The sequence below is a fragment of the Onychostruthus taczanowskii genome, unplaced genomic scaffold, assembly GCF_017590055.1.
Source record: "Onychostruthus taczanowskii isolate IOZ18803 unplaced genomic scaffold, ASM1759005v1 scaffold37, whole genome shotgun sequence".
In the NCBI taxonomy this organism is placed as follows: Eukaryota; Metazoa; Chordata; class Aves; order Passeriformes; family Passeridae; genus Onychostruthus; species Onychostruthus taczanowskii.
In genome coordinates this window covers 1,015,871-1,038,608 of record NW_024501126.1, presented here as the reverse complement: position 1 = coordinate 1,038,608, position 22,738 = coordinate 1,015,871, and the positions used below count along the sequence as shown (strand labels likewise).

At 40.0% G+C, this 22,738-nt stretch overlaps 1 protein-coding gene across 1 annotated transcript in view; it reads left to right on the top strand.

Moving 5' to 3' along the window:
• Positions 1-22,738, top strand: part of SPAG16 (sperm associated antigen 16) — a 357,755-nt gene that overhangs the window by 170,094 nt on the left and 164,923 nt on the right. Inside the window, exon 13 of the mRNA XM_041411816.1 lies at positions 16,467-16,652. Coding sequence (XP_041267750.1) covers positions 16,467-16,652 — 186 coding nt within the window. The remainder of the gene's footprint in view (positions 1-16,466; positions 16,653-22,738) is intronic.

The following is a 22,738-nucleotide window of genomic DNA, read 5'->3' as shown; positions in this document are numbered from 1 at the left end:
CTTGAAGCTATTTAAAACTTGCACTGAAAGTTGTCAGATTGTCAACTCCTTTGTAATGTCCTGTTCCCCTCAGAAAGAAGCAGAGTTTCCTCAGTTACCGAGGAAAGAAATCAAAACTGTTATCAATTTATTATTATTATATAAAAATTGCCACAGCACTTGCTTTTACCTGTGTGGATTTTCTGTAAGTTCTATTGCTATTGGAAAACCTGGAGGCAGTTATCGCCTCCTCGGTAATTAATGACAACACTAAAGAAAAGGTAGAATAAGTATGTTCATGCATCAAACATGCAAATAAAGGCATGTAACGTTTGATACCCTAAAAGAAGGTGCCAATGAGGGGGAGCAAGAGAAAGATGAAAGAACAACCCATGTTCTTCCAGAGCAGAGGCAGCTCTGGATGCTGTTTCTCAAAGCTGGAGGAGCTGATGTTACTCAGATGGAAACCTGTGCATGGACAGAGGAGAAAGACAACCCTGTATAGAGAGAATTAGCAGAATCTATGGAGGATGGATGTGAGGAATTGGAGAGAGATTGAATGAGCTGTGGAGGGAATGCAACTCTAGGTGGGCTTGAATTCACACAAGAAGCTTTTAGGGGAATTATGTAGCACAAGGGAGCAGGCTATGGGTAACTGAGCACTGTGGTGATCTCTCAAGACCAAGTCCAAAATGTTGCTGACAATCCAGAGTGGGGAAAAAGAACGAGGATAATGATATTTGCCCAAAGTTTTCATGAACAGTGTCTGATAAATATGAAGTTGTGTATGTAAGACTCTATCAGAGTGGAAGTTATTTTCTCATCATACAAAAATTCTCAGAAAAGCTTTATAAAATCCTCTTAAAAAGCAAATTTCTGAGCAGAATTGAAGTCAGAATAACTTTGAAAGTGAAATTAATTCTTACTCAGGTAAGCCCCTAATTTTATTTTTTTCTTTTTAAATTATTTTCTTTTTTTTATCTTATTATTTGTGAAGAAGGTATCCAGAGATGAATTTGTGTGGAAAAAGGATAGACTGAAAATCCCTGCAGAACAGTAATGGAGGAAGGGAGGGAGGGTGTGGAGGAAACCTCTGAGGATTGATGGGAGCAAGGGCCAAAATTCAGGAGAGAGGTTAGTCCCAGAAGGGGAGGCAGCTGGGTTTGATCCAGCCAGGCTCAGATGTTCTGAGGCAGCAGGCACAGGCTGACACTGCTCCTTGCTCACTGCATCTCACAGGACTCTGTGCTTGGAGGGAAACATTGAGGAGCAAAAATCAGACTTGACAGCTTGGCAGGTCCAGGCACCACTTGTGAATTTCTCGGTGGACATGCCTTTGTAGTTTGAGAGCCCAAAGTGCTTTGATTATCAAGGTGAATTACAAGGTGTGCTGCTTTATTCATCCCCCACCTCTGCTGCTCTTGGCTCCCCACAGACTGTGCTGCTGAGGAGTGTCCCAGCCCTGGGAGCTGCTGATGCATCAATCCACACCAATCTTCTTGACAATCATAATATCCTCAGCTATCAGTGTGTGGTGAGAAACATCTGCAGGGTGTGAAGAGAATCACACAAAATCTGATACTAAAGATAAATGACTGTTTTCTTAGTTACAAATTGCAAATAATATCTTTTAAATAGCTAAGATGGTACAGGGCCCACAAAGCCTCAGCAAATGAAAAGTACTTGATGACATACAGAGAGGAGTAGGTTCTTTAGTCACAGTAGCAAGATAATTTAAAACATTCTACTAACATCAAATATATTTCTCCTTGCACTTTAATAATTCCTAATGCCATTCTTCAATTCATTTTTATTTCCATGAAAAGAAGCAGGAATTATCTATTAAGCCATTTTGTTTAATGTACTGGCTTCCAAGATTTGATGCTGTAGTTATTTGGTGAAACTAGGGGGACTTGCAGAACAAACAGTCACTGCTGAAGTTGTGATTTCAGGATCTACAAGATTTTGCTGCAATCTAATGTTTGTTTGCTTTAGTGAAATGCAGCAGCATTTGTCTGCATGGAAACTGTAATTTAACATAAAGCAGTGGGATTTGACTATGCTACTGCAGGCTCTTCCTTAGAAGAGATCTTCACATATGCTTTTGGGCAAAAAAGTCTGTCCCCAGGAAGAAATTTAGAGAGGTTTGGAGTCAGTGATTTTAAAATGTTGGTTTTTATCACCCATCCTTCAGAGCCACTGCCCAGACTGGGTCAGCAGTCGCACCAACTTACTGTACATGTAAACCAGCAGAAGCAAAGGAAGCTCCTGGAGATGTTGAAACAGGAACAGGCTGGAAATTCAGCTTCATCAGGAATTGTTTCAAACCCTGTTATGGAATAATTTCAGCAGTGATGTGCTCAGGGACGCTCCTATTTGTCGTGCTCCAGATTGCTTTTCCAGTGCTGTTAAGAGTTGTGTGCACTTTTGTGGGACTGCTGCCCAATCCCACAACACTGACACAGGCCCTAGACCTCGCAGATAATTCCCTGTGCAGACACTGTGTGGCTCTGCAGTGCACCTCCAGCTGGTCAGGTACTTCTAGAGGGGTCGAGTTCTGAGTACAAGCTGCCAAAGTGGGCAGGAGGTGTGCAGCACATCCCAGGGATATGTTCTGTCTGCACTCTCAGGGAACTGCTGGATTCATTATGGACAACACAGAAATCTTGGAAGTGGTTTCACGATCAGAGTTTAAATTACAGGGTTCCACTAATTGCACCTTTTAGCTGGAGAGTGAGGAACTGAAGCAAGGCAGAGCTTGCCCTGGTGGGAGAGGTTGCTCAGGAGCTGCTGTGCACACCTGGGAGCCAGGGAGGAGGAGGAGGAAGTCTTCATCCTCCTGCCTGGCCACTGAGCCAGCCAGAGCAACAGTCCTCCAGGGAAGGGGTTTGGAGATTACTGGTAGTAAAAGGTCCATGGACAGTGGGCTACAGAAGACTTTCTCTGCTGGCTTTGGAGTTGTAAATGCTGAGTTTCACATTATACATTAAACAAGGCTGAGACTTGAAAGCCACCAACTCCCCTCCAAGTATTAACATAAAAAAAATTGTAAGACTCAGTTTATCATAAAGGTTTCTGTTGGCTATCAGTGGAATAGAATTATTTTGATTTGTGCTTTGAAATAGTCTTTAAAACCTCATTCAGGTCTCACTGCAGAAACGGATGGGTTTTATTTATCCTTTTACTACTATTGGTAGCTATGAAAGAAACATGAGATAGTCTGTATGTTCTACTTAGGACTTTTGAACACTTACTTAATGAATAGGCATAATGATTTAATTTTTTAGAGGATGTTGAATTTCTTCATAGTTCAATAAAGCCTTTAGTTACCAGATTACATATTAAATTTGCCAGTGGTAAGAAACTTCTTTTGAGTGGCACGATTAATTTTCAGTCATCTAACTGGCTTTATGTAACACATCATATTTAGCAGTCAAGATATCTGTTAAAGTGTTTTATCAAACTGAGCTAATACAGGGGTCAAAAGAAAAAAAGTTGTATTCATTTATTCTGCAAGGAAAGAAACTATTTCAGAAGTCTTTCATTCAGTTCCCCAGTGTACAGTATTCACTGTGTGCTTGGTGTTTTCAACTATAGCAAAATTTTAATTTCAAAAGCAGCTTTATTTATTTCAAAATCTTTGATAAGCTTCATACTTTTTGTACAAGGAAACAGTTTTAACATAACATCATTCTTTCTCAAGCTTGCAAAGCCTACTATTTTTATCTCACAAACATGTTTGGGTGGGCATTAGATTTCCTTTGGGATTCTCAATCTCATTATTTTTATCAATAAAAAGCCTCTGCTGGACAAAGGAATAAATCACATACAAATGAAATATGAGAGATTACATGAGAAGCTCAGCTTTTGCTTAGTCTAATCCAATATTTTTGGCCAAACGTCTCAATGTCAAAGGCTTTATAAGTATTCTACAGGATCAGTCTGGCAAAGAGAAATCAATAACCAGGTAATGGATTTGATTAAAATTTTTTCCCTTCCACCCACTCCTACAAGCCAAATGTTTCTACCCATACTAATTTCTTCTGGCACGTGGCACTGTTGGCTATTCTCTGTGGGGTTTTGAGAAGTAAATAAATACATAAAGTATGTTTTCATTTCAAAGAGCTCTGTTAACTATTGGTGAGTATCTATTTCAAGAAAAAACTGAGTCTCATTTGTATCTCATTCGTATTTTCTTTAGAGGGCTCAGTTCTGCAATGCACTTTTGGAAAACATGGACTGATAACTTTGCTACAGATTTAGATCTTGATTTGTTGTTCAGTAGTTGGCTTTTTTCTGAGGAAAATTTCCTCACAGAGGCTGGGGTTCCCAGCAGATGTCCAAACTTCTGGAGATTTTCTTTGTTGCCAAATCCTCACGTGTCTGCTTTACCCTGGTGCTTCTCATCTTCCATCTCTGAGGTGGTTGTAGTGGCAGCCCATGTGCCATCTGGAAGGTTTGCCTTCAGAAACATTCATAATTAGGCCATTAATGTTCTCCAAGGATGTTACCTCTGCTCTACAGAAGTAGTTTTCTCCATCAATAAAAAGATCAAAGAATGTTCCTATTGCATGGAACCTGAAGGGTCTTTCATTATATTGATTTCAGAAAGCAAACAGTGTGCAATTCCATAGTGTGGTTACTGAAGAGGCTTCACTTTTCATCCAGAATGACCAGGCTTGAATGAAAAACTACCTTTGGCTTGTATTTCTTATATAAGGAATGGAAATACTGACCACTCCAAGGTAGTGATTCACTAATAATATCTCCATTACAATAATTCAGGGAGTGGCAGGAGAGAGAAGTGCTGAGGACAGCTGGAGGCAGGAGAAGGAGGAAACGTTTGGCAGAAGCAGCAGTCCTCCCACTGAGCAATTCAGATGTATTTTTGAAACATCTACAGAAAGAAAACCCACTGTCATAAATGCTGCCCTTTGCTGAAAGCACTCTGTAGTTGCTTTCACAGGAGGTTTTACACACAATGAACTTCAACACTGGTGATTGAATCCTCTTGATAAACTAATGCCATTTCTACTGATGAATTTGCAGCCCCTCCATCACAGATGCAGAATATCTCTGTGAAGGCTCTTTAACAAAGACCTCAATTTTCATACTCACAATGTGTGACCTTCGATGCATTAGAAATCCTAATGGGGATAGAAAGTTAGCTAGTCTTTGTGTAGTATTATTTAATTTCTTATTTAATTACCTTATCTTTATCATCTGCCATTTAGATGATACGCTTGCCCATCAGGTAGTAGTTTTCAAATGTTCTGAATGCTTATCTTACACAGAAATGATGTTGTTTTTCTTAAGTGATGACCTTGAGTGCTACATTCTGCCATTATCTGGATTTTAGACCTGAAAACAGACATATTTAATTTGTGAGGCTTTAAACCAATCTGATATTAGGTTGAAAAGACACTGTGATTATCAATTTCACAAGACAGGTGTCAAGTTTAATCTTTCTGACAAAAGAATTATTAAGAATCACCATGTGGATGTAATTGTTTTGACTTAGAAATTGCAAGGAAACTTTCTGATCAGCTGTGAGGTAATTAGATTTGGTGTTTACTTGAAAGAAATAAAGTAATTTCTATATGATAACCTGATAGAGAAAGGGTGGAGGAATAGGCAGTTGAAATCTCTTTGCAGAGTATCAATAAAATGGGACATTTCTAAACCTATTAGTTCAGCTTCATTTGAAGCCATGAGTGTGTTCTCTGAAAGTTTTGCAGAAATTTGCCGGCTCTTCAAAGAGCTCTTGGTTTCTTTTTCTGTACATCTGTCTGATTTTCAGCTCCTAAAGCTCTTGCTGCCTGTGAGTCACCAGAAGCAGTTCAGTTTTGCTGATCATTTATTTAGGCTGTGAGACAAAACTCTTGTTCACTTTGGTGGGTTCAGATTTTGAGTAGTTTAGGTTTTTTTGTGGCTTCATCAGCATTTTGTGCTGGGGAGCTGGAGTTGCAGAAGGAGCTGCCATCTCTCTGGGGCTGGGGAGTCTCAGTTCAATGCTCTGATCCCGGACGTGTTGCTCTGACTCTGTTCAGAGTTGTTATACACATCAAAACATCTTTCTTAATAGAATCTCTTGTGTTATGTTTCTCTGAGTGCAATTATAATCTTGATGCCTTTAACATCCTCGGTTCATTATTGCTTTCTTCTGTGCAATAAAGGCAATTGTATTTTCCCTCAGGTCTGCTGCAAGGGTTCTAGTGGAGTGGCTAAGGAGATATCTGTGTTTGTTATATTGTTAAAATGAGCCTTTCCTAAAGTGCAGCTGTTAAAATAACAAACATTAGTGTTAGAGTTGACTAGAGAATGGCAATTCAATTGAGGCAATATCTAAGATATTTGAATTGGAAATAACCCCAAATATTTAGAGTGTTTACGAGATTTTGTCTGGAGCACAAATTCCAGGTATGAATTGCACAGTCATTTATTGTGTTTCTGTGCTTCCCCTCAAGCTGTGTGGCTGCAGTAATTTGGGGAATTCCAGGTACAAAACAGTTGCAGTAGCACAGGAAGCAGGAGAAGTTGCCCAGCTGGGAATGAGCATCAGGACTTGTTTGACTGCTGAGGGATGCGGATGTGGAACCAAGTTCTTGTTTTGTGGTAATTATTGCCTTTGGGTCTGAGTGGTTGTGTATATAAAGTCAATGGGGATCAGAGGGAGAAGGCCACAGTGTTTGTGTCTGTGTTTAGATTACCTGTGAGAGTTGTTGTGTTTGAAGGGTTTTCTGGTGTCCCCTCTCTTGAGCAGTCAGTGTTTAGGCTGCATGGCCTCGTGGATGAGAGTTCAGTTTTCATGCAAAGCCTTTCAGAGAAAGGGAGGAAATTTATATTCACTTTGCTATTCTGCTTTCTCTTCCATCAACCCAGGATTCTGTTCATGTTCAGCATTTCCATTCCTCCTCCACTCTTGCAGTTAGATTGTTATTGATCACTGTCTCAATTAACTCACTCCCCCTCCTCAAGCTGTGTCCCTGTATCCCCAGGGCATGGCTCAGTGAGATCATCACCTGCCCCAAGTACAAACACTGGGCTCCTGCACTGTCCTGTGTGTTTTCTTGGCCTTCACTGTCAGGATCATTACACAGAGTGAGTTAAATATCCTTCCAGGGGCCTGGGAATGTTCAAATCCCAGTGCAGAACTTTCCAGCGGCTGCGAAATCTCTGTGCACTCACTGAACTCTCTCTGCATATGAATATGCAGCTTAAAAATGATGCTTTATACAAACATGCAAATGGGATTAATGACTGTGGTTCATTACTGGCTATTGATTGTGATTAGACATCACTGGACCACCACTGGGGGATGATAATGGATTTAAAACGACTGAGCCACAACTTTGCATTTCAGAAGGACCGAGACACAGGATTATCGCTGTTAATATAGGTCATAAATCTGTTCTGTACATGGAATTCATGTATCTGAACTCCTTCCAAACTACATTTTTCCCTACTTCAACAGCCCTTCATTACAATTTGAGGATTTGGAGTCATTCCAATGGAGGAAAAATGACCAAACTGGATGGGATGGGTGTTGAGATGAAATATCACACTGTAATGGTACACTGTTTAATGTATGTCATGGATATTGATTGGTACTATGCATGATTTTCTGTGGGCTAAATACATTATTTTAAAAATTTAACAGTGTACAGAAAGCCTTTGACTTACATTGGATTGTTTGAAAGTGGTGCAGAATAGATCTCGTTTCTGGAAAACGTGGTAGTTTTGCAATGTTTACTCATTAGATTTAATTTCAGGTAAAATAGTTATTTCTCATGAAGTTAATGGAGGAAAATTTACTTGGCAGTAGGCTACAGGAAAGTGGCACAAGTGGACCCAGGAAGACTGTTTGTCTTCAGCATAAGAGGGCTTCATAATTGTTGGAGATATCACTGGCCAGGCTCCCATGAGCTCCCTGCTTCCAGCTGGAGGCCAGGATTCTCCTGCCTCTTGTTAAATAGGTGTCTGATTTTGCTGTGGGGTGCTAGATGTGCATTGGCAGGAAGCTTTTAGAAAAAGCATCTTTTTAATGCAAAATAGTTGTAAAAAGGGAATTCATTGCTGTCTAATTTTTGCCTAGAGCCCTGCATTATGTAGTGCCTGCTGTCTTGCTGACACATATTTTGCTACATTTAATCTCCAAGTATTGTAACTAGTTTATCTTTTGTCTTTTTTTATTTTTATTCCTTACCTGGTGTGCTTCCCAAGTCTCCGAAAAGCCAATTTTACACAAACTAAAAGCTGCCTTCTACCAGGCACCTAATTTATTTTAGATTCTCATTTAACCACCTCTAATTACATGATATTGCATGGCAGCTAAGCCATTTTTATACATCAAAGCCTGCAGTAAATGATAAATATTTTTTGGGGACTACCAAGCTACTGGATTTGGATGGGGCAGGCCTGAGTTGGGTCTGTGTAGTTTGTAACCTGCATTAGAGCAATCTGGGAAATAACAAAATATTGTAACAAAAAGTCATGCTAACAAAATGACTAAAAATCATTATATTGATCCTGAATGTAGAACGATAGGCTGGGTTTAGAATGGGCCAGCACTTGGGAAAAAAAGGGGTACTTGGGCACAGGAAGATGTGCAGGTAGGAGCAGGTCTCAGGGGAAACAGGATTGGTCACACAGCAGCTTCTGGTACCAGTACTTAGTTGAGAAAGGAAAGATGGTTTAAAGTATAGAGGACTTGCCAAGTTGAGACTTGTTAATAAATGGCTTGAACTTGTTACCTCAGAGTCCACAGGACTCTTTCTGGTAGTTAGGAGCAAGTTGTATTTAAATGTTTGCAGATGAACCTGTCACTCTTGAAGTGGAAGTAGCCTCGAGGAAGTTTTCATGGAGAAGATGAACTTCATTCAAAGAAAAGTTTGCTACTTGTGTGAGGCCTAGTCCTGGTGTCAGTCTATGTAGAAGCAGTTTGGTGCCAAAACCTTGCTTTCCTGTTTGCCCTTGCTTTCCTGTTTGCCTTTGCTGTCACAGCCAGCTGCCAGCCAGGCAGCACGAGGGGAAACGCTCCTCCTGGCACAGGTCAATGTGTGAGCAGGAAATAGCACAGAAAGATCTCCCAATTAGGTAATGTGGAGTGAAAAATTGCCTCAAGTTTTGCACTTGGCGTGGTACACATTGACAGGATTCTGAGGATTTCCAGCCAATAGCCTTATGGCAAAGGATTTTGGAGGATGGTTGTGTTTTTCTTCCCCGTCAAAAAGCCACGTGCCCATGTGCCATCCACCATCTGCTGGGTACTGCCCTGCTTCCTGCCTTTGGAAGGCTTTCCTTGGCTTGTAGAATGTCAGTTTATAATTGATTTTGTATTTTTGAAATTTAATTTTTTTTTCTCCTCACCTTCAATGATAAATGAGAAAAGGTATTTTTGCATTTCTGCTGCTGAGTATTGTAGCATTCACCTTCTGTAAAAATGGCATTTCGTATCTATTAATAAAGTGAGTAAAATTTGGCTTAAGATTATTCTGAAGGATGAAACACATTACAATTACTACATAAAATGTGTCTTAGACACATAGACCACCAGGATAATTAAAGCAACACCCAAAATGAATCACAGATCTAAAAAAAACCTAGGGGTTCTTAATAAGAAGTGTCACTGTAAATAATTAATGAGTCTCAGAACTCCAGCAACAAAAAAGTGAACGATATGTGAAGTCTGTTTCAAGGTCACAAAATCTTAGAAACAAAATCTTTGCTGCTGAGTGTTTTGTTCAAACACAGACTAAGAACATAAGGATGGTTCTCCATGCCAGAATTTTCTGGAGCATCATCCTGTTCCCAGCAGTGAGTACCAGGGCATGCCTCAGAATGGCTAAGAATAGGAAAGGCATTGGTGAGGTTTGGTCTCCATACTCCCCTGGACTCTCCTTCTTATTTCAAAGTACTTTGAGCCAGATGCTGTTTCCATGTAATCCCTGGTGGATTCCTCTTCCAAATCTTTGTCCCATCTTCCTTTGGATCCACATCACCCTTTATAGAGGAATTGTGCAAGCATCCTGCCTGGTGAGGCAGAAAATCACCCCTTGTCTTTGCAGTCATTTTAATGGGAACTTCTTAAGTTGTAAATTGACTCCAACATTTTTAAAATTCAGCCCAATTTTCACCTTCTCTGGTGAGAGGAAAATGTGGGGCAGGGACAAAGTAGGAGAATAAAGAAGAGTTGCAATGGCTGCAGAGCTGATGTTTGGCATTTCCATCCCTTATATTTTTCAGCACCAACTGGAAAATGGAGGGTTTAAATACAGCTCTCATAAACAAAGGTGGGACTCCATTAGTAGATGTTTGCTTTCCTAAATGTAGTTGTCTGGATCTCTGGCTTTAATCTTGTTACCAGGTAAATTAGGTTTACAAGAATATATTTCCCCCAACCCCCTTGCACATGTTCCTTATGCTGTCTTCCACTCTCTCTGGTAACTTTTAATTTGCAGGGTAATTCTGGCAAAAATTAAGACAGAACTCTAAAGGATCAATCAGTTCTTGGTATCCTTGATTAATCACAGCTAACATGAAGGAGGTAGGCAAAAGATGCTTCCATAGGCATTCAGTGTTGATTAGTTCTGTTCTTCATGGAATAACTTTTTTTCCTAAGTATTTTCTTTCTTTATCTTTCCACTTTGACCTAGCAGAAAATGTCACCAAAATTCAAGTAAACTTTAGCAGTACTTTCAGTTCTTCCCTTGTACTTTACTGTGCCTCCTGTCAGCCTGTGCTGGTATTGCAAATAACATAGAGGCTTTTAGAATTTTGCTTTAGAATAGTTGCATGAACAGAAGTAAATGAGAGACATCATTTTTCCAATTAACTGACCGGAATCTTGATTTTGAAGTGTTTTTCAACTGTCATGGTGAAAGACCTCCCCTGTAGTGTTGTGGACTGTGTGTTTAAGATTTGCTGTTGTGTTGCTGATGCTTGGGAAGGCTGACCTAGAGCAGAGGCTAGATGGAGTTAAAGAATAAAGCACGGAATTTATTAAAAGGCCTCAATGGATCCACCTTGGGCAGCACAAGAGCCCAGCCAGGGCTGCACCCAAGAGGAACCAAAATGGTGACAAAATGGACAGCAGGTCATGGGGTCTCACATTTTCATAAGTTCTGGTCCATTTGCATATTGGAGTTTAATTGTTCCATTACAGTTTTAGCCCACGAAGTCCCATCCTTCTTGTTTTTCTCTCTTCAGTCCACATTGTTTGTGCTCTTGGGCCTGAGATTTGGATCATTTGTCCTTGGTCCCCAGCTAGAGAAGGAATTATTTTGTCTCCCTACTCTGTGAGGAGAGCTCGCCATGCCCTAATATGAAGCTCAGACCCACACACTAAAGCAGCACAGAGTCTGAAAACTATAAAAGTTAAAACCTGAGGAGGCATCACTTGTATTGTTTAAATTCCAGTCAGATGCTGCCTCTTGCTGCAGTTTTTTAGGACAAAAAACTTGAACCAAGGTTGTGTTTGGCTTAGTTTTGCTTTGAGAATTGTTGTTGGCCACAGGGTCTTCAGAGGGAACGTGAGCAATCCCCTGGAGCAGCCTGAGATCCAGACCTAAGTCCCTTGTCCAGAAATATTTGAAGCAGGAGCAATATTTGAACTTTGGCTTTTGGTCTTAGGAGTGACACATTTCCAGGGCAGAGTTGTTGTTGTAGCCGTTGCCTTCACCTGACTGGCACTCCACAGAGGCACTCAGCCTCCTGAAATGCTGAAAAGTGACTCTGTGCCAAAGGCACATGTTGTTGCTGAATATGAGTCTTAATTATTAATGTGTCTACAACTTGGGAAGTGTTAATGGAGAGGTGTCTTTGTAGTGAGAGAACAGTGAAGCTGGAAGGACCAGGAATGTGTAATGAAAGGAAATGTGTGTGTGTGTTTAGAATATATGGGGGAGGAAAGACTTAAGGCTTGAAAAGTTAATGTTCCATCCCTTTTTGTGGAAGGTGGAATTAATGTTTCCAAAGTTTTTTCCACTCTAATTGTTTCTGGAAGAGCAGGTTTACAGTATCAGTTAGGAATACCAGAAATCAGCTGAAAGGTAGAACTTTATGTGCATTTCATGTTTTTAAAAATGGTCTATCCATGGAGGCAAGACAGGGGTTATGGTTGCCATGGGCTGTCCATTGCCTAGAGTTTTGGAAAGATTCCTCTATACAAATTCTTTATTCAATACAGGTATGTTTCATCCATGTAGTCCTTTGGTGTGCTAGAAAGTACAAACAGATAACCCCCAAAACCAAGCCACACAAGACCATACAAACCCAACTGTTTGGGATCCACAGAGCACCATGCACAAAGGTGCTGCTTCTTTACAAAACACCACATTTCTGACAGTGGCAAAGTTATTTGCATATATGTGAATGCGTTTGAACTGACAGAACAAGATAGGATTTACCTTTTTCTTGTCTCTTAATATCTTGCCTAGTTCTTTGATGTATTTGTTAAAAAACAAAGTGTTTTATTCTCGTCTGAGTTAGATATATGCACAGTGCACAGGATTTTTTTGGAGCTTTCCCTGTTAGTGATCAGTCTGAAATTCAAACACAGTCTGTGTATTGCTGCTGAGGATTAAGGCTGTGGTTCTAATGTCATATTTTCATATTTTTTTAATATCAAAACCAGCATGCATTTTTTGAAAATCGGTCACATGATAGAGGACTGTGTGGCTACTATACCTGGGTAAACTGACAGCCTAAATCATAAAAGCAGCTGCTTTCCCTGATACATTTGTTTCTTCCTCCCTACATGCTCTTATAAGGAAAAATAGCACAGTACAAAAACGTTGCAGCTGTGGGTAACAAAACATTGCCTCAGATTTCAGAGCGTTTCCTTTTATCTCCCAGGACTGAAAAATGCTGCAAATCAGAGAAAGTGTGTCATTATTGATCAGCTATTAAGTAGATAGGGCTTTTTCCTAATAGCAGCAGCTTGATTTAGGTGTCTGACTTGGCTTGACACAGCACTTTCCTGTTCATTATGTGTGTGTGTCTGGTGTGAATCCTGGTGTGTGCTGAGGGTTTCCTGAGCAGGGAGTGCAGTCCCTGTGTGAAGCAGCCCTGACAGCCATCATTCCCTTTGTGCTTCCCAGAAATGCTAGTGTTAAGTTCCTACATGGATAATCACAGATCCCCATCCTTTAATGACCTGATGCTTTTTTAAGCACAGGGAATATTGGGGAACTTGTGTTGCAGGGGGCTGGGGCACTGGGTTCCTCTGTTCCTGAGTATTTTTGCCCTTACTTCCACTGTCAGTCTGTCCCTCAAAACTGCTTCCTGCTGCACTTTTGTTTCCAATCTCCACTATTTTTTCTCCTTTGATCTGTAAGGAGTGCTAAACCTCACTTGTAACTCCTTCCCCTGCTGCAGATTGCCAAATTGAATCCATTTGAACTACCTTCCTGCTCACATCTGTTTTCTGAAAGATTTTCATCACTGCCTGGATGGTATATTTTTGAAATTCAGCCCAAGGAACCAGTTCTTTGTGTAGCATTTTGGGGATTATATATTAAAAAATGCATAAGCCATATATCTTTTTGTGATTCACAACAGTGGCAGTGCATGTTTCCCTCTGAATCAATTGCAGATTTCATCAGTCCCACTTTATACCTGACTCTGAATTTGTTTTTAGCTCTTATTTTATAAATGTGTAAGGGCTATGATCATTTGTCACTTCTCTAATTTTATCTATCTCCAGAACCAAGATCTGGCTTATTAAAACTGAAAGTGTTTCGTTAACAAAAGCACATTTATTCCTGACAGCTTGACAAAATTAGGGTCTCCTTTGAACCCCTACTCAGACTTCAAGCCTTTATGCTCTGGTATATGTGACAAAAGCTTCAGGACTATTCCTGTGCAACGTTATAAAAAAATGTTGAGAGATTAATCTCTCAGAGCTTTGTCTGAGGCATGGGGGTGTAACTGCCTTAATGAATATTATAATGATATTTTCACAAAAAATAGCAACCTAAACCGCAAGTGTTAAAAATAGTCAAAATCTTGGCTAGGTGATCTTTCATAGTGGCAAGTTCCCCCTTAAGATCTATCAGGTAAATGATGCACATATTTCAAGCTGTCGTAGCAGCTACTTTTACCAAGTGATTCAGTGGACATCTATTGGAAAAGGAGGAAAGGGAGAATGTAACGTAAAAGGGTTGACACCACAGGTCCCAGACCTTTTTTTTTAAATTAACTGCAGCAGTGAATTAAATATCTCTGAGTGTATTCTTACTCAGAGTTTTACAATAGTGCTTAGGATCAACCCTTGAGCTGTTTTTAGTTCCCACAATTTTATATCCAGAGATTTGGAAGAAGGATTTCTAGTGCCTGAGATAGGACCCTTTGCCATTATTCAAATAAAAGAGTTTATTGGATCCTAAGGGCAAGGTCATCTTATTGATGTTGCTCAGATAATGGCAGAAATTGGTCTGAAAACCTACAGCTTCACTATTTCTGACCTGTATTTTTGTGTATTATCCCCAAACATTTCTCCTGGTTTCTTATTTTTGTTTAACATGAAAAGAATTGAAACAGATTTTTGCTTGGAAAGTGAAAACCTCCATTATTCCTGGGAGGGCTGCGTTAATTTTTTCAATATTTTAAAAGACTTTGAGATTAAGGCATTCTAGATGGATTGATCTAATTTTCATATCTTGATAAGAATTGTATTAAAGAGGCAAATTACAGGATCCATGGATACATTTATGGCAGAGAAGCCCTGGGAGCTGTGAGCACGGCTTTGGAAATTAAGCCTCAGAAATCAGTTGGGAATTCTCTGAAGGGCTTATTGAGCACTTGATCAAGGGAGGTTCATGAATTTCCTATACTTGGATTTTCAGCAAATTCTTCTTGAGGTCATTTCGTGGAAACTCTCATGGAAGCAGAACTGTCCTGAACAAAAAGGAAAATTTATTTTGCAAGTTTAAAAACTGGTGAAAGGATAGGAATCAAATGCCACTTTCAGAATAGTGAAATTAATTTCTGAGGCCCCCAGGATCTGTGCTGGGATCTAAGTTATTAGGATGATCTTGGAAACTGGGGAAGGGGGTGAGGTGGATGAGTTTTTGCTAATTAGCCAGGGCAGTGAAAAGGAGCATGTGAAGAATTACAGGAGAAGATTCCTGTATCAGCAGTTGACTTGATGGTGAAGCAGCAGCTGAAAATCAGTGCAGGTGAGCACAAAGGAATGCACACAGGAAGAAATGGTCCTAAGATAAGAGTAGATAATAGGTGAGAGTGTGTCTAATTATCAGTACTCAGGAAGGAGGTCTTGCAGCTACTGTGGTCAGTTTGCTGAAAATTTCTGTCCAGTAGTGCCAGAAATGGTAACTAAATGAAAGAGCACAGAATAAAGCAGGAAACAGTGTCCTTGTGTTCCTTCCCTTTCAGCTGAAAGGGTGCTGAGAGGTTTGGGAAATGTGCTCCAAGGGCTGGAATCACATCTGCACAAGGAATGAGTCTGAGTCTCCATCTTGGCAGGGGAGCAGGACAGGGCCTGTCCCACCACGGCTGGTGGCACATTTAGACATGGTGAAGGTGCCCTCGGTGTTTGCTTTTAATCACAGTAGTAGAATTAGAAGCATGAAACAAAGTGAAGTAAGGTATTTAAAACCCCAGAAGAGTTTTTCACACAAGGCATAATTAAATTTTGGAATTCATTGACATAAGAGATTGCAGGTGCCAAAGGTTTGCATATGTTCAAAAATCAATTACTCATAGGGAAAAAAAATCCATGAATTCTTCTAAAGCGCAAAGAAATCCTGAGCCACAGGGTAGGTCTGGGAGGGTTTAATAAGAGAATCACTCCACATACTTTTTCTAATTATTTTATGAAGAATCCCCTACTAGTTATATTAAATGTTACAGATGGACTCCTAGTCTGAAGCTGTATGTCCATGCTTTTAAGGAAACAGAATTATACTAGTTTATATCTGAGATTTGTAAAAAAAAAATCTGAGAAGAACTCTGTATTTTTCATTTATGTAATGTATCAATGACCCCAAGAGATGGTGAGTGTGTTGAAGTGTTTATACAAAGTTAGAAAAAGCAAAATTAGGATGCTTTTAAAAAATAAATATATGTTGAAAATGGTATGAATTTGGAAAATAACAAAATATTCTTCCCTGAATCTATCTTATTGTATTTTGAAAGCTTACATAATTTTACTGATGAACTCACAAATAAGCTACAAAAAGTAGGACTTTATTTGAAAGCCATATTTTACTTTCCTGTGAGGGATAGCTGTTTCCTTATCTCCTTTTCTTTTGATAGTGCATTAATATGTGGCCATTTCATCTATATGTCAGAAAACTGTGCACAGTAAAAATATGAATTTTTCCAAAGATCATTTTTGTTCATATGTATTTTAAGGTAAAATCTACAAATGCAACTTAACCTGTCTTTCCAAACAGAGTTAGACTATTTTGCTGGGACATTTCCCACCTCTCTCGTGGCTCAGACGTGTTTTTTCCCTTGAGCAGTGGCACGCAGCTGGTGACATCGAGCGGTGACACCACGGTGCGGCTCTGGGACCTGTCGAGGCGCGGCTGCGTCCTGACCCTGCGGGGCCATTCCCGCGCCGTGCGGGGCTGCTCCTGGCACTCCTGCGGGGACTTCGTGGCCTCGGCCTCCGCGGATGGCACCAGCAAAATCTGGGATGTTAACAGGTATGGAGGCTCACTAATTGATACCCTCATTAATAACCAGGGGGGTGTTTGAGCTCCCCATCGATTCCTGGAGTTCACTCGGAGAGCAGAGGGAATCAAAGGCAGTGCTGGAAAAATCAGCCTCTGATGGGATTTACTAGATAAAGGGAGCTAGGAAGGACTTAAATTAACATAGTGCCAAAAAGAAAGTATTTGCTTTCACTTGGCATCCGTTCTTCTTCACTGCTGGGTTTTTTTTAAGGGAAGAGCTTAGTGGAACTTCAATATGTAATTTGAATAAGTAACTGAGTAAAACTCTCAGTAAGTTTTCTATATACTGTTTCAAGCTCATAAGTACACAACAAACTCTAAGGTTAGCCGAGTGGAAATTTATTTTAGTCATTATCTGTGTTTCAGCAAGGTGACTCTTGATTAATAAATCAACATATACCTTCTTTATTATCCAGGCAAATGCATTTTTATGAAGGTGCTTTTAAAATATCAGTGTATTTGTGCTTACCAATTAATTATTAGTTCCTTAACTCTCTCCAGTTGTCTAAAGTTTTGATTAACTTACACCTTAAAGAAAGGGCATGGATTTATCTCTTTCCAAACTATCTCTCTATAAACTAGGCTCCTAAATTACTGTACTGTACCAGGTCTGATTTTTAACAGCTGAATACCATCAGTCCACAGAGAAGTTTCTAATCCTATAGGCTTTTCCCCTGGTTCTTTATTATCCAATCCTAATGGATTTTCCATTTCCTATTGGTCTTTTACTTCCTTTGCATTTGTATGAGGTAAAATACCCCTTGATGATTGCTGAAAAAAGCAAGAGAAAATTTCTTCTTCTGTTCCTTTTTCCCAAATCCTTCCCAGTCTACTGTAGTTGCAGTGAGTCCTTATTGGAGACTTTTCAAACTGTTGCAATTCATCCAGATTCCATTGAGAGTTAATTAAAACTCTGTCAGTATCCTATTTCCAGTCTTGCTTTCAAACAACGAATTGAGGAGCCATTAAATGATATTAAAAATATTGTTTTCAAAATAGGATAACTAACCCATCCTTTCATTAATTATTCCAAATTATTTTGGGAAAAAAACTGAACTAGTTAAGGTTTGGCAAAGTTCAAGCCAGCTGAGAGGTGGCTTTTATAATAGAAGTGGTCAGCCAGTCCTGAGAACAGACGATGCTTCCACCCTTACTATCAGTAACAAGCATTAATGGTCAGTGTTTTCCTTAGAAATGGAAACAGCAAAAATCTGATGTATTGTCTCCTCTTTTCTTAACCTGTTGTATATTTCTGATGATTTGATCATCCTTTATGGCATATTAATGACTTGTAAAAATAATACTAACAACAGCTTTAATTTTATGTCAGAATGAGTTTGAATTTGCATAGACAAAGGTTTTGTTTAGACAGTTGAAAATGCTTTCTGTACTGAGGAAGCTTTTGTAGTCAGAGGAATCAAAGCAAACCTTCACCACCAACCCATGGTGCCTCCCACTCACACTCATCACCAACTCCCATTTCTGCCTCCAGTCTATCTGAGCTGTGCTTTGCCTGTGAAAATAACAGAGTAACATCCCAACCATGATGTGAAAGGCTGACTATCCATGCAGAATCACTGAAACACCAAAAATAATGCAAAATCTCAGTGACTACAGCAGCAGGAAGTGGTATAAAAATGTGACATAGTCTGATTAAAATAAGGTGTATTCAGAGTATGAAAAGACAAAGCCCCTCTGGGAGTCCTCACTGCTGGGTTTGGGTGTGTTCCCAGTAAAAGCCATGTGCTGGGTGCTGTTGCATTGCCTCAGTGCAAAACCAGGTGAGTTCTGCTGTGGTTGGCTCAGGTGAGTTTGTAGAGCTGTAGGTGGTGCAGGTACTTAATATGAAATGAGGGCTGTGCAGAAATGACACATATTGGAAGAGCTTCTCTACAAGGGGTTTGATGACAAGAATGTGGCTGTTTCAAGCTTAAGCCATCCTGGTTCTGCAGAACACTCAGCTGCAGCTGGGCCTCATGCCCATGTTGGCTCATTCAAGTGAAAAATCAGCCTGTGCAGGATGTATAGCAAGATTTGGAAATTAGGGAAGGCTATGGACAGATTAATGAGCTGATGGTTTCCATTGGATTGTTAAATTGCTGCTGTTAGATTTGGAGCTGCTCTACAGAAGAGCCTGCAGTGAGTTTGGGCTTGGCAGTGCTGCTTGCTGAGCTACCTGGCCGAGTGTGCAGCACTAATCGCAGCTGTTCCAGGGTGTCCCCTGGAAATGTGCCACGAGCCTGGAGCTCTCTGGTGTGAACACAGCCAGCTGGGCTGGCCACCACAGCAATGTGTGCCCTCCTTCAGCCTCCCTGGCAGCCTAGGGCTGTGTGACAACAGGGACACGGAGCAGGCCATCCATGGTTTATGATGCTTGGAAAGTTATTTGTCTCCCCATCCCCACAGAACACGTGCTCATCCAGGTGCCATTGTCAGCACTCTCCCTGTCCAGATGAGCCCTCAGCATTTCATATTTTTCAGATCCTGTACTGCTTTAGTGTGGGGGTCTGGGTTTCATAGGAGGAGGATGGTGAACTCTCTTCACAGAGCAGGGAGACAAAACAATTCCTTCTCTAGCTGGAGACCAAGGACAAATGACCCAAATCTCAGGCCCAAGAGCACAAACAATGGTCAGTTGAAGAGAGAAAACAAGAAGGATGGGACTTCATGGCCTAAAGCTGTAACTGGACAATTAACTCCGATATGCAAATGGACCAGAACTTATAAAAGTGAGAGACCCCATGACCTGCTGTCCATTTTGTGACCATTTTGGGTTCACCTGGGGTGCAGCCCTGGCTGGGCTTTTGTGCTGCCCAAGGTGGATCCATTGAGGCCTTTTAATAAATCCCTGCTTTATTCTTTAGCTCTGTGTGCCCTCTGTTCTAGGTCAGCCTTCACAGGGCATCACAGGTGCCACAAGCTCTGAGCAGGGGAGAGAGCCCAAGATAACATTCTTGTGGGAGGATAATAATCAGTGATCACAGTTAATCTATTGGTTTTATTCTTTCCACTAACAAGGAATTAAGATTTTATAAATGAGAGCTGTCTTTCTTCCTTAATATTACACATTTGGATGGATGCCTGCTTTTAAATTGAATGGGTCTGGAAAGTAGCAGATTGTAGGGGAAGAAAAGCAAGAGGGATATCAGAGTTATCACTGCCACCTCTCCAAAAGAAGTATGTTTTAAAAAAATGCTACAAATAAAAATACATCAATTTCTGTAGTGGGTGACAGTTGTCTTTTTATTTCCAAGTTTCAAAAAAGCCACTTTTTTTAATATACATTAGGAACATACTTTTCTTTAAGTGTTGCTTTTGGAAAATATACAGCATTCTCTGTAGTTGTAAACTTGGTGTTAAGAAACTGGGGAGGCTATTTGCTATCTTTTAGCACCAAAATCCAAGGTGCAATTTGCACAATCATCGAAGCCCTTATTGGAGTCCAAAGAGTTCATGATGCAATATCTCTTGAATAGGAAAAGGTTGCCAGCAGTTTTAATAAATTATAATAAAAATAATTCTTTGCCAATAATGAGAAAGTTCTACCTACTAAATATTTGCATTTTATTTTCTTAGGATGTGAATTACTGCTGGGGTTTTTGTTTGTTTGGGGATTTCTATTATTCACAATTTTTTTCTTCTGTGTATAATGAAAGTTTCAATCATATATCAAGCCACAAATTACATTCCTACCAGGAGGATAATGTGAGGTAACTTTGTAGTAAACTGTTTTCTTCTAGACAACTTGTGTGCCTTCTATTTAAAGATACAAGCTGAGTTTAAGAAATAAAACAGGAAGCAAAGAAACAAAAATCCAAGCCCCTTCCTTTTTCTCTGGAAACACAGACACAAGCTGAGACACAGCCATGATCTGAGTTACTGAAGGACTCAAGGGAGTCTGAGCTCTGCTGTTGGAACTTCCTGATGCTTTCTGCTGGGATAATTGATTGCTTTTAAAGGAAATTAAAAAGAAAATGGTGTAACATTGGGACAGGGAGTGCAGGGAAGAAAGGTAACTCATGTGCCTGCCATGGCTAGAAAAAATTAAACCAAAACAAAACAGCAAAACAGGGACATATCTGCTACCTTCAAAATTATCCCCACTTGTTAATGATGATGGAAATAGGAAGTTGGAGAAGAAAGGGAGAGGTTTATCATTTGTGGCCAGGATTTTATTCAACAGCATAGCTCAGGTTGAAATATACAGCCAGTTGTGTTCTAGCACAGCAGCCCATTCCAGGGGTGTTTTCTCAGGCCATAAATTCAGCACTGTCAAAGTCATTTTGGCAGGATTAATTTCAATTATGCAGTGGTAAATATCATTAGAGATTTCCAGCCTGATCTCTGTTATGCAAATCAAGCTGAGCATCATATATCTCATGTAAACACAGGCGGTTGTTTAGCTTTGCAGACATATGCTCTACACCGAATGTTAAATGCAAACATTGTTATTTATGCTTTGAGCTTGAGAAATTGTTTGCAGTAGTCAGAACAGTCAGAATTGGTTTTCTCCAGCTGATCCATTCTGCACTCATTAGACCAGTTCTCCATTTTTCTCTAGTTCCTTTCAGTAGCACAAACTATGTGGAATTAGGCCAGCAAGAAATGCAATTGTGCTGAACTGCAGCGGAGCCCAGGGTGAGGAAGTGTTTGAGAACTGGAGCCATTTCTGGTTGCTGTTCCATAATCCATCACTCATTTGTTTTCCTTTTCCATTAACATGGCAATTTTTATCTACTCATGGAAATTTCTCCCATAATCAAGTTTTATTTTTAAATTTTAAAACATGTTTTCACTTCAATCTTCAGTCATTTCTACTATCTGTTGGTGTATTTGTTCAGGTGCAAATGTTAGAACTGACTAATCGTGATTATTGTTGATTCTTCTGTAAAACCTTGAGGATAGTGTCCTGTCACTGAGGTGTGTTAATATATTCTTTTACTTATTTCCAGATATGCAAAAAAATTGTTGACACTTTTTGCTTCTCTGCAACAAGACTGGCCATTCTCACTTCTTTGCCCAAGTGTCAGATGTATCTGACATTAATTACTAGTTTATATAAATACTTCCTTTTTTTACTCTGAAGCCCCTATTAAAATTATCTCCTGTTGTGACTTCTCTCCACTTGGTAACTGCTGTTTATTTTTTCATTTCTTCTCATAAGAAGTCGTTAATTTTGGAAAATTTGGGGTTAGTATTTAAAGAAATCAAACAGGGATGAATTTTGTTTAATTAGAAGCCCCTTGTCAGCTACGGCTTTCCTTGAAATGATACCATGGAATGATATCATGCAACAATGGTACTCCATGTGTTTTAATACACACTTTGAGTGTGTGCAGTGCAAGACATGGTTATGTTGATTTTAAACTGCTGTTATACTTTGGGGTGGGTTTTTTCCTCTAGTTTCACTAAAGTAATGATTTAACATAGCTGGATTAGCCAAGTGGACTGGTCACACTCTTTTCTTTGTACCATCAGAGCCCAGGGTTTAGCCTGGCTTTTCCTGCCATCCTTGCCATTCATACTGTTTCTTTTCTTCCTTTACCCTTAGGCAATGGACAGCTTTGAAATGCATTATTTACTCGCAGATTTGTAGGGATTTTTTTCACCACACCAAATGCATCCGTATCAGGATCCTGAAAAATCCCCTCAGAAGTAACCCAAAGATTTTCTAGTTTCAAAATGGAGCTGTATTTTCACTTTTTGAATCAGGGTGAGTGTGTGTAGCCAGTCCTTGTCCAGATACCCCATTCGAGGTGTCTGACTGGCTGCTCAGTGGGACACAAGCCACAGGCTCTTCTGGCCAGATCCCATGTTTAATTGATTCCAGTAAAAGTGGAGCTAATCTATTTTCAGAGAAGACAAATGTCCTCCAGGAAATTAGAAGGCAGGTAGAAGAACTCAGAGGAAATGTAGAAGGACCATTTTTGGGTAGTTTGTAATGTCTCTCCTGACAGCACAGCAGGAAGTGCTTGCCATTTTGATAAAGGAGAATTCCCTTTGGAATCCTCCAAGGAGCACTGGAGAGACAAGCTGCTATTAATCCTTCAAATCAA